At 39.3% G+C, this 13,155-nt stretch overlaps 1 protein-coding gene across 2 annotated transcripts in view; it reads right to left on the bottom strand.

Annotated features, from left to right (window-relative positions):
• MSRA (methionine sulfoxide reductase A) overlaps positions 1–13,155 on the bottom strand; it is a 285,500-nt gene that overhangs the window by 84,889 nt on the left and 187,456 nt on the right. For both annotated transcript variants that reach the window (XM_069805545.1, XM_069805546.1), the window contains exon 5: positions 8,918–9,024. In XM_069805545.1, the coding sequence (XP_069661646.1) occupies positions 8,918–9,024 (107 nt within the window). The remainder of the gene's footprint in view (positions 1–8,917; positions 9,025–13,155) is intronic.

Genomic DNA, 13,155 nt, shown 5'->3' with positions numbered 1-13,155 from the left:
TTCTCAGTTTTTGTTTCCTGGAAATTTTTGCTTAAGTCAGTTTTAAGGGCTACATTTAACCCAAAGACAACAAGATCTGATGCAGAACAGCAACAGCTAATCATTATCATCTTTCTTTTGCTTTGACCTTCTAGACTATTTTATCATGTCCTCCCCATAACTAATCTCTTAGTTAAACTAAGCTCCTTGAGAGCTTCCTTAAGCGAAGGAACTATATCCTGTTCCCTGTAAATCACTGTGTACACTTAAGCCATCATTATTAATATCATTATCAAATTTATGTTCCTGACATTTAATATGCTTGTGAAACTTTTAAAGTGCTATAACAGATGCATAATCAAGATCAAGAAATTCAAAAGCCTGAACTAGAAGCCCTTCAGAATGATCCTAAATGCCACTGAACCATGTGGGAACACATTTACAGGCTGATGTAAAGGTATTTAGCTTCAGCGTGTTGGCATCACAGCAGACTCCATTATGTTGCCTTCCCGCTGGTATAACCTAGGACCCACAGGAGATCTGTGCCCATCTGGAGGGGCAGCTGGAGGCCAGGCCAGACAGGGTAGGACATCTCAAATGGCACTAGACTCCTGTAGGCAAGTCAACTTAGCCCTTTAAATCTTCATCTTCTGGATCAGCATGGAGATGTGCCCTGAAGACTGAGAATTCATCTGCCTAAGTATATGAAAACTTAATGTCTAGACAAATTTAGGATGTTTTTACGTTACTGACAAGCTGAACAGAGCAAGCAATACAAAGCAGGAAATGTTTTATTTACAACACATTCTTGGAGTCAATTCTATCTCATATTTACATTAGTTTATTGTACGGTAATATCTAATATTGGTGTAAATGTCCAATATAAACGTTAGCTTGAAGCACTGGCTTCACATTCACAGTACAATAAAGCAAATGGCTTCTTTGCTGAACTCCATGACCTCCCAGATGAAAAAATGATTGTAAAATAGAAAGTATGGTTTCATAATGTTGTTCATCGTTCTAACTTCAAATGCATGATTAGCTATATTTGCAACAGTCAAAGGGCTAAGTGAAACGCCCAGCCTTTGATCAAATGAACAGCATATATGCAGAATCGAAAGCTAAAAAAAAAATCTTGCCTTCTTCAGCATTGAGAAAAGCAAGCAACATGTACTGTGGCTGCATCCAGGGGAACAGAAATAGTATGCAATTGGTAGCATGCTGCACTCGGCGTAGGATGGTGGCACTTCTCTGCCTCAGTGAATTTTGAGAGGTGTCCTTAGTCCTCCTATGCTTTCCAGGGATGCTCATTTATGTTTTCATATGGACATATACATCCTGCACATTTCATTGTTTCAAAATAAAGTCATCTTGGTGGTGATATTAAGATGCCTTTCCTCCCACAACACAAGATGAGATTCTACAGCACAGAAATGTAAGAAAATTTATTAAGAAAGAAAAGCCAGATAAACAATAACTATGATATTGAGCGAACTCTGATGTGGTATGTTATGGCTGCAAAGAAAAATATAGGGTGCTGACCATGTCTATCATAACAGAATTCCCTATCAAAAAGGTACAAAAAAAATAGCAGAGAACCATAAAACTTTATAAATGCATCATACAGATGCATTTCAGCATAAATTCAACAAAGAAAGCACAAGTGGGTTGTTAATCAGGGTTGACAATAGGACAGGTCATCTCACAGACATGTTTATTCTAAGAAATTCACACAAGCCAACAAAAGTATCCTAAGTTCATGCCATTAAAGCTTTTATCTTGTTGCCACTGTCATCAAGAAATGCAGTCAAAAGTGTGTATTAGCTTTGAGCTATCTTTCTGCTGCAAGGTGACCAAATTTTCTTGGAGTAACAAAGAAGTCAAATTTTCTGTGGTTTAAAGTAATATGAAAAGAGTTAGCAACTGTTCACACAAAACCTCCTCATCCATAGCTGAATGCAGCTTTCTCAGAGAGGGATGAACATAAAAAGGGTATCTCTGTAGCACAGATGAGTGATTACAAAATAAATAATGGCTTAGCTTATCAGATCAGGTTTGCTTATTTTCATAAGAACTACCACCATCAGTCAGGAATCAAGTAGCTACTATTCACATCAGAGTGAAGCAAAGATAATTTGATACGTAAAGCTCTGAAATAGACATAATTTGAAGAGGAGTAAGCAGGTGTTATTTTTTTATTGACTCTATTGTATTGCTTTAATAACAACAACCTACTTTTAAAAAGAGCTATTTAACTTTTCCCAGCCAAAAAAACATGTGAAAAACTGACTCGCAGCCAAAGCATGTTCTAACCTCACACAGCACGTTACATAAAACCACAGCTGAATGTTGTAAATTCACTCCACAAGGCATTCCTTTATGCAACTAAAAACTCAGAACTGTCGACCCTGTAGGTCTGTAAATAGCCATTCCACCAGCCTCGACAAATAACAATCCTGACCATTTCTTTGTAGATTGCTGCTCCAAGGCTCATTGCACTGGCCCTGAAACTCCAGCTTTTGAAAGGCGTTTCTATGATACCAAATATAAAGCTCTTGTTTTTGCAGCTGAGGGTATTGCTGGTTTGTTCCCACATCATCCCACAGCAAGCTTATGAAAGTTTCACGGTATCGGTTAGGCTCCTGAGCTGCAGACACTGTTGCATCTTCTGCTGGCCCGTACTAATTCACTGTTTGCCTTATCCTGCAGAACACATCCATCCATCACAACCTGGTTTATATCTGGTGAGCTACACGTGTGAATTAGGTAACTGAACTTCCATTACAGTCATGAGAGATCAGGGTGTGCCTAAAATCAGCTACCTAAATATAGGCATTGAGCACTATTTGAGGTGCCCAGGGTATTTCAGATGTCTTCACAGGACTGGCAGGTACGATAGAGCCCCTAAGGGATATTTGTGGGTTGTGAAGCGGCAGGAGGAGGTCGGCTGAGGTGTGCTAGAGCTTCCCCAACAGCACTAGGTGTGAGCAGCTGAACCAGGCACTAGGAATGTGTCCCGTAGCTGAGCACTCACTCTGTTTTGGGTAAACGTGAACTCCTAGGTCAGCGGTTAGTTGAGTCCTTCCAGCGGAGCGTAGCACTGCTGATGCAAGCACTTCTGCTTCACAAGGAGATAAGGGAGCTTCAACCGTGGGCCAGCAGCTGTTTTTCAGCTCTGGGCTAAGACACAGTATCTGAGTACCCCACCACAGAGGAGCTTCTTGAAAACTACCAAAGCCAACCTCAGTGTTAATTCAATGTGTTCCCGGACCTCCTGTGAGCAAGCTCAGGACCAGGAGTGCTATCATGTAACTGTAGCCACACTGAAATTTGGCCATTGCAAATGAACGATAGCACTGTAAATTCACAACTGTGTAAAATATTCATCCCCATTCTTCCCATGGTCATCCATGATTTATCATGTAACTGTTCAGGGCTTTAAAAGTTAAAAAAATAACAAAACAAAACACCACCCACCCCACTCCCTCAAAACCCCTCCCCATCACTATAAAATTTGTGCAGAACAAAAAACCAGAAGCACAAACAGAGAAAACCCAATGGTGCTTCAAGTTCAGATGCTCCAAGACCTATATTTGTGAAACCAAACAGTACATTTGAAGTTATCGGTTGAAAGATTCACTTCTCAGCTGCATGTGAGTAAATATGCAATAAAGCATATGGGTAGAACTAACCCGTTGTGCAAATATATCAGCTCTTGTGGAGTTACACCAATAGGGAATTTAGTGCAGCATAGTAATACTTTGCTTGCCCGATTCAAAAAGAAATTTTAGATCTTTGGTCAAATTCATGTTCTTCAGGCCAAGTCTTTTGTTAAATAAACAGAAAATGCTGTTTGACAAAATGCAAAGAAAAATGATCATTTGACCAAGTCAGAGATAGTTGCAGTCATTTAACTGAGCATCTTCTTCATACCTTCACAGAAACGTATTTGCTATGACTGCAGTGGGACCCAGTTTCTCCTCTGAGCATCATATACTGTTCGCTTCAAGATCTCCAGAAAGTCTATACCCACCTATGGTTTTATAGTTCCTGACATTTCCACAAAGAGACTGTTTTCCAGACTAATAGATTGGGCAACGGGTTAGTTTCAATGGCCTGTATTTTTTATATTTATACTAAATTTTAATTTTTAAATTTAATCTCTTCACCTCTACTTACATTACTTTTTGAACTTCTTAAACATATTTGCAGGCCCCAAAGCAAACCATTACCATTGCTTCTTTCTTTTTTTTTTTCTTTGTAATTCTGGCTTTGGTGCAGTTATTGTTTTATTTGATTCGTTTTCTCAATCTGTTGACCAGCTGGTTTAGATTTCAGAGAGGATTTCTATCAGCATCACAATCTACTCCTGCAGAGAAACTTTCCAAGATTATAGCCTTACAGTCCAAATCATAAAAAAAAAAAAAGTATGTTGCTTCTAGCAAAGCTCCATCCATTTCTAAACAGAAAAAAAGTTACTTCTGTGCTTCATCTACATTTCCTATATGTTCAGCAAAAACCCACTCCATTCCAGTTCTCTGGACTTTAGTAGAGGCCACATTTTTAATGTCTTCATAAAATCTCAACATTTCTATACTCCTGTCTCTTTAAGCCCTTATTACTCTCTCCACTTTACAACTGTAAGAACAAATGACAGCAACTCTCCCCACCAACTTCTCTTGGCTATAACAAATCAGGAGCTTATTACCTGCTCACGTCATCCAACACCTCCGTCAAGAGCTCAAGACTCAATTCATTCATAATTATTCGTGGAGAGGCCCTTTAGTTGCTTTGTGGAAGGATCTGCTCCTGCCAAATATTTGCTTTTCTAATAAAGTAATAGACCTGTGTTTTGCTCTCTGTGCATCATGTTCATTGTCAGTGCTGTCCCAAGTGAGGATGCAGAGATGTTGGCATTTTGGGGATGCGACTTTAATATAAGCCAAACATGGTGGGGAGGGACTCAGTATATTCTTGGAGCCTGAAAACCTAGTGTTAGTGCTCGACAAAACAAATGCAGGCCTCTGATTCAGAAAACATAAATACAAACTTCTTCCCACTCAGATTTCAATATTTGGATTATTGCCTAGATAATTCATTTGAAAACCAAATCCAGCCTAGCAACTGTCTTGAAAATTGAGTAACCTCAGGTTCAACTGTATTAAAAAACTTCAGCTTCAGGCAAAACTGATGGAACAGCTCATTCACAGTACTTTCACCAAGCCCTGGCCCTCATTTTTTTGTTTTTCTGATTACACTTACATTGTGTTACAATTTACCAGCAGCACTATTGTATTATAATATATATTACCACTAGCCGACTCTGACTGTATGCATTCAGCTTCATCAACAACTAAAGATGCATGGCTCGATGCATATTCATTGCTGTATTGCCATTTCTCAGCTGTTAAAACAGCTGCATGAATCAGCAACAAGTTTCACAACTTAAAATAGATGTAACCCTGCAGGATACTTGGGCTCAATGAGCATTATGATTCTCACTCGTAGGCTGATAGGAGCTAGGGACGTGGTGCACTTAACCACAGTATTTCTCCACTCAAGCATAGCACTACCCTAAAGGTGTAAGCTACATTAGTGTTTCAGTTTGGAGCAGAAGTGTGCTTTTGTAATAAATCTCCTGATCGTTGCCACTTATCATGCTTTGGTTCACACCACAGAGTGGTCTTGGGATGGATGAACCCAATTCCTTTTGATGGAGCTAAACCAGAAATGCACCACTGACTTCCACCTGCTAGCGTGGCATGTGGTTCGGAGCACCAAACCACGGCTACTGAAGAGCAAACCCTCTTGACATGCACATAGTGTGTTCGGGGTCCTCGGTACAAACGGTTTTGTTCTGCAGATCCGCTCCTCTCAGCCCATACTGCTTGCTAAATGTAGCCAGAGATGAACACAGCTATCTGACTTCTAGAGAGGAGCTAGCGCTTCAGGCTCGCCTGTCTTGGAGGCAGGAATTTAAGATATAAACCTTGGGGTTGGACGGTTTCTATCCTCAGCGAACAAAAATGTTTCCTTTAACTTAACAACCCTACCTGTCTTTAAGAAAAAAACTTATCTAGCAAGAGCATAATTTTATGTTTGGAGGCCTTTCTTAGCTCTCTTCCAGGTCCTCAGCTCAAAAAGACATCTAACAGCATATGCAATTATTCGGTGAACAAACAAACTACATTTTGTTTTTATTCACCTGCAGCGCCGAAAAACTCTAATTTTACTTCTAGTATATGTTAGGCCTTTCTCCATTTGGTGTATGCACAACTGCTTATCATGGAAAAATCAAGTGTTATGCCATCCCCACATGTTTTTATCTGTCATTATCAGGTGCACAGATATGCATGTGTCACTGGCAGAAGAGCCTGGTATTTATTTTAAATTACTGCAATAATAAGGAAAGTGGCTGTATTATATTTACATTAAAATAATGTAATGCAAAACATTTAATATGGAAAGGGATTCCTGGACATATTGTTTGCTCAGTATGTTTCCCATACAACCATTCTATTGCTACTGCAATACCACAGAAGATAATATTGTAGATATTGTTGTTAATAATACAAAGAAACCACATATCCTCTAGGAATTTCAGTACATATTTGCTGTGCTTCCTTAGTTGGCAACCACAGTGCCTTCCTTCCCCCTAATTCAGTGCAAAAACAAACTCTACATGTGATCACTTACAGAGTTCTGCCTAATTATACAAATGTACTAATTATACACACTTTTCAAATGGTGACAGACTTCAAAGTAGGTAAATTTTAAATCGTGCCATTAAGAAAATCTATTTTGTCCTGGTTTTGGCTGGGATAGAGCTAGTTTTCTTCCTAGTAGCTGGTATAGTACTGTGGTTTGGATTTAGGATGAGAAGAATGTTGATAACACACTGATGGTTTTAGTTGTTGCTCAGCAGCGCTTACACTAAGTCAAGGACTTTTCAGCTTCTCACCCTGCCCTGCCAGCGAGCAGGCTGGGGGGGCACAAGGAGTTGGGAGGGGACACGGCTGGGACAGCTGACCCCGACTGACCCAAGGGAGATTCCAGACCATAGGATGTCATGCCCAGCATATAAACTGAGGGGAAAGCTGGCCGGGGGGACGCTGCTTGGGAACAGGCTGGGCATTGGTGGGTTCGTGGTGAGCAATTGTTTTTCATTCGCATCACTTGTTTTTCTTGGGCTTTATTTCTCTCTCTTTCTGTTATTTTCATTATTGTTATTATTATTATTTTATTCTATTTCAATTAATAAACCGTTCTTATCTCAACCCATGAGTTTTCTTGCTTTTACCCTTCTGATTCTCTCCCCCATCCCACTGGGGGGGAGTGAGCAAGCAGCTATGTAGTGCTTAGTTGCTGGCTGGGGTTAAACCATGACATATTTGATGATGGAAATCTCTGTAATATCATATTGCAATCTCCTACATCGTAATTTTGCTTTCAAGTCAGTATTAATTTAATGACAAATAACAGCAGAGAATAATAGAGTTGGGAAAGCAAACTGAAAGCTGTAAGATTTACAGTGTGATATTGGTCAGCAGATGCTAACAAAAAGGATCAAAACCAATTTGGAAAAGCAATGGATCTAAGGTAAACAATGAGTAGAAGGAAGTTCTGCATGATAAATATGAATACCGAACCTTCAGAAACTACTCTGTTAACAAAGATAAACACCTGCAAGACTGACTTATCCCCATGTGTTCAGCTACTCATGAGAAAATATATGTCATTGAACACTTAATTTACATGCACAGTTATCACACTGCTAGGAACGACTTGCAAATTAGTTACTTGCAGTTCCGAGCATCTCTTTGCATGCAAAATAACGCCAACTGCATGTACAAACCAGCCCTACAAGTGCACACATAGCTCAGACCACCAATGCCACACACACATTTATGGAAACCAAACTGCCACACAAGACTTCAGCACATGCACCTCCTTTTTGGACCTTGGTACATGCCTCTGACTGATGCACCCTCACTTTTCAAAACGCAGTTCTTTACCTTTAACATTAGATATTGACCAAAAGCCCTGATTCTTCAACATAACACTTTAGTGAAGCCATAGTATATAAGTGAATGCATGAAAGTTGGTATTCTTTTAGCACTACTTGATAGTTACTCTGTCTATTGCCCTGATGTCATAGGTAAGTAGTTTATTTTGTGTAAGTCATAAGAATTTATATATATCTCTGCTATAGAATCCAGAGCTTGCATTGACAAGACCACTAGGCAGATCAGACAGCAATTACAATGCAGCAACACTATAGGACAGTAATCCCTCTTCCTTTAGTTAAATAATAGCTTATGTGGCAGGCGAGAGACAGAATCCATCTTCACTGAAAAACAGGACTGGGTATAGAAAGGGAAATGGTCGATCTTCTCTCACACAAACCCTAGTGTCAAAACAAATAGTCTTACTAAGTCACAGGCTGTCACATTTAATCAAAGACATTCATGGAATGGCTTGATTAGAAGCATCTTACAAGCAGCAGGTGGGTGATCCTGAGTTACCAAGCTCAAATATTGATCAGGACTTTCCCCCAGTGTTCAAGAACTCCTAGGTCTGAGATTTTGGCTACACCCTTCAAAGTATGGGGTCCAGATACGCCTGAATACCTTTAAGACCACAGACTTTCACTCTGGTGCACACACACAAAAAAATCTCTAGAAGAGATTAAAACTATCTCTGCACAAGTAACTATTTTTCTTTCTCCATAGTTATAAAGTGACTCACATACAAAAAAACCCCCACTTCACAAAAGTTGGAATTTAAAGCAAATATGATGCAAGTTCAGTACTGAAATGAGGAGCTCCAATAGCAACACAGAGACAATGTACAACATGAGAAGTGATTTTGCGCTAACTGGTGATGTCTTTGACCTCCACTCGTATGTGAAGCAATTCCACGCCCTGCCCAATGTTACCTTTTGATATTCTTCCTTAGATCTCAAGGCAGCTTCCATCTGTTCCTGAGAAAACGTGTAGATGGCCGAGCGATACTGTGTGCCAAAGTCATTACCTTGTCGCATTCCTGGGGAGAGAGAAAACACAGCAGCACACCATGAGGATCATCCTCCCTACTTGACGGGGCTGCAGGCACAAGTTCAACAGACCTAAATTTAGGACATTCCATACACCTGGATTAGCCTGGTCTCTTATGTGCATACTCAGTAGGTATTTTTAGGAAGTCCAAGTCTTTCTTTGGTTAAACAGTCCTGAAAAGTTTCAGCTCTGACATCTACTTTTAAATGACATGCAAATGAAATGTGAGCATTTTACATTTTGGTAAATCACACAGTAGTCAAATACAGATGTAAAACCTTAAATAATCAAGCTGTAGTTACTGTAATCAAGGTACTCTTAAAATATTTATTTTGAACCATGCAAATAGTTACAAAAAAACCCCCTTGATTTTACCAAGTGCTTAAAAATTTTCTTGTGCTGGAGGAGTACATCTTAGTGGGAGAAAGGTTCAAAATACCCTTGGAGATAACTAGCTATTCTCTTCTATTCATAAAGCAATGATCTTGCTAAAAGACTTGTATGCACGTATTGTTGAATTAACTCTGAAGTTATCAGTTCCTACCATCATCACCGCTAGTTACGGAGAGAAGGAATGACTCTTATGAAACTCTCACATCTGAGCTGCAAAGAGGACTCTGATAGAGAAGTATGCTAAGGAGAAGGTTTGGAGAAAGTCTGGCTGCATTAGTACTGCTGTAGAGTGAGTAATGTGTAGGAACAGCAACACTTTCACAATTTTTTTTGAGTTTGGGAGAAGTAGAAAACAACAGTATATATCTAATATCTACTAAATTCTATTTGCAACCTACATGTGGGTAATACGGATGGCGAAAGTATATAATACTGTTTATATGTAACATTGTGAAAACAAAACCCTGCTTATACATACTTAGTAACTCCTTGAAATTATACCATAAATGAGTAATTTTGGTACAAGGATTAGCCCCTTTAATGCCGATCTATGTAATGCCTTCAAAAGACTGGTTGTATGAAGTTGCTCCTGTACAAATTTCCAAAATATGAGATGGATTCTGCCTACGAAACTATAAAATAATGGGCCAAAGCAGAGAGAAGGTTACTATCCCCTTAGGTGATTCACCCAGATATGGTTTGGCATTATGCAGCGCTAGTAAAGCCACGCTGGCCAGAGGCATTGCTGCTTCTCATCGCTACCCGTTCCCATTCCCTCAGGCAGCAATACTGCAAGCCAGCTTTGCTGTGGATCATTCCATAAAGTCAAACAACAGCCTTAGAGAGGAGCTTTAGCATTAAGAGTGATCTGGAGGTGCAGTTTTGCAACTGCAATTGCAGTTTTGTGGTTTCTGTCTTTTATACCTTGTTCCCAATGTTGTATTCAAGGACACAACTTTTTGCTTTGCTGTAATAAAATGTATAAATTTTGAGTTTGTCTGGTGGTGTATATGAGCTTGGGTGAGTGAAAAAGCTGGATTTTCTAAAGCAGCCTCAAAGAAGCAGACCCCTCCCAAATGCCTGCAACCCAAGAAAAACTGGAAATCATCAGGATTTGTCTTTTGACTGCCACCAGACTACAGAAGCCCCTTTGAAGATTACCATCAACTCTCACGACTATGGGGATGAACTGGAAAAAAACCCTGTATGTCCTGATACCCCCCTAGCAAAGGGCAGAGGGTAGAGAAAGAGCCTGTGATACTGGTGGGGGGGAAGATGCTATCAACATAATACTACTCATTAAAACATGGTAACTTTTATCCCTCTGGTACTTTCCAAGGAAACAGAAAAATGGTTTAAAGGATAGTACAATAAACAAATGAAATATGGCTGAAATATTTATGAACTAAAAGATGCAGAAATATTTTAAAAGCTGCATTTGGACAAAAATTCCATTCAGTGACCAACAGTATACATGACAGAATGTGATTCTGAAAAATGTTATGGAGTTTTCTGATGCTTTGGGTTACTTTTTAATTGATAAAATGTTACATTATTACACATAAGAACAACAACTACGTTCTTCATCAATACTTAATACTGTGGTCTGCAAGGCAGAGAATATTTTGCTCATTTCTTTGCAAGTTATTTTAGGGTGGTAAGGAGCTCTTGTAAAGCCAGTGCTACTGAATAGTTAGGCATAAAATGAATACAGCCCAGTAAAGCATTAGTTTTGCCAGGATATGTTAATGCTGATTGATGTTTGAGCTCAAGCATTAGCATTCTACAAATCTATTTATTGCTTAACAAATTACTTAACAACTGACCAGGGAGTAGATTACAAAAATCTCTATAAATGGAGGATCACTATATAGTATGCTAGTTTCTAGCATGCATTTCAAGTGTACGAGTTTAGCATGAGCTCACGTGCACGGTACTCTGAGTAAGAAGATAAACAAGATTATTTAATACATGCACGTGCCACCACTGTTCCATAGTAATAGGGAAGCGGTCAGCTTAATTAATTTATTGAAGAGAAGGTTAAGAGGAAAACTGACTCTGATTTAAAAATACGTATAGAGAGAAATAACCTGAGCAATAAGGCTCTTTAATCTTGCCAAAGTCGCTTAACTAGGTAGAGCAATTGAAAGCCGAAGTATACAAAATCCAGATTGGAAATAAGGCAATGTTTAAATAGCGAAGAGCATTTCTCACTGGAACAATGCACTTAAAGCCACACCCCTTTCCTGAGGGCTTCACATCAAGGATATCCATTTTCCCCAAAGATATACCAAAGCCCAAAGAGCTGTATAAAGCCAGTGATGAAATGATTAAGTTAAGGAAGAGGTCAGACTGTGCGATAATAACAGCCCCTCCTAGAACTCAAGCGTTGGCTTGCAGTGTTAAACCATCTACTAGCTATGAAGAAGACTGAACAGGTATTGTAAGTTTTACTCCAAAGTGTAGCATTAATGTGATCAATCATCTAAGCCAAAATGTCATTTATTTTTACTTGTTACTTAAATTAATTTGTACCTAAATATCCCATAATAAGTAGCTATTATCTAAGCCACGAAGACTACGCGATAATAAAACAAAATAAATTCCATGTGTACAGACATAATCAATTGCCACTGTTGCTGTTATTATTTGTAATGTACCTCACATGTACAAACTTATTTCTCAAGGGTCCATCACTGATTTTTTAAAACCCTCTGGCAAATCTTACTTGTTGAGATTCACTAACTCAATGAGTAGCAAACAAGGCAAGAAATTCAATTTACTAAACAACTGTGGTAGGATGATTGAGCTTAACAATCTTGTCTTTGTCTGAAAGAAAGTCTGCTAAACCAAAAATGATCTCTGCTTGGCTATCCAAAAATTCCACAATATCATCTGTAGTTAACTTTCCTTCCATTTCTGAAATGTCTTTCTTATTTCGTCTATCATGACATTCTGTCTCTCTCTGTTAACATAACACCACAGTTGTACACATTAGGTTTCAGATAAGAATGTGAAAATTATTTATTAAATAATTGATACACGTGATTTTGCTTTAATTCCAGATCAAACCAGTGAATCAGGTTTGTCTAAATCTTCGCTACTGGAAGAAGGAATAATTCCTACAGAACATCAGCTGCACATCTTTAGAGCGGCTGGATCTTCCTGGCAGGGAAATGCTGATTGCCTACAACTGTTCTTCTGCAAGACGTCTTAAAGTCTGAAAACAGAACATCATCTTACATGCAGCATCGGACCTGGTCCACTTTGTCACAAAGCACACCCAGAGGACTTGTTCCCAGTGTTGATCAGAATCTCTATAACTAGAGACAACCAGACAGAGTTTCAAGGGCTACCCAATGTCCCTGCCGTGATACAGAGGAAGCCAAAGCCTCGGTGTTTTACCTGATTTGTACCTGGCGTAAGAAGGTTCAGAGCAGAGACAAGTCCTTGAGCTTCACATCAGGTCCTCCAGGACTCTGACACTAGAACCCCCTTGGCCAGCCCAGGGTTTGCAAGATCACCCCATTTCATCTGGCTGTACTTTACTAACACCAATGGTGCAAGCCAGTAATTGGCAAAAAGGCAAATATCTATCTCCCTGACCAGGTGATCAGGAACACATTCGACAGCAACAGGAACAAATACACTCTGGAGTCAAAAGGCTGGCACTTGCTGTTGATGCCCGAGACCAAGAAAATCAGCTGCTATGCTGAGAACAGCTGTA

This window comes from Haliaeetus albicilla, chromosome 18, assembly GCF_947461875.1.
Source record: "Haliaeetus albicilla chromosome 18, bHalAlb1.1, whole genome shotgun sequence".
Lineage (NCBI taxonomy): Eukaryota > Metazoa > Chordata > Aves > Accipitriformes > Accipitridae > Haliaeetus > Haliaeetus albicilla.
Note: the sequence above shows the minus strand (reverse complement) of the source record. Positions and strands in the feature narration are given on the sequence as shown.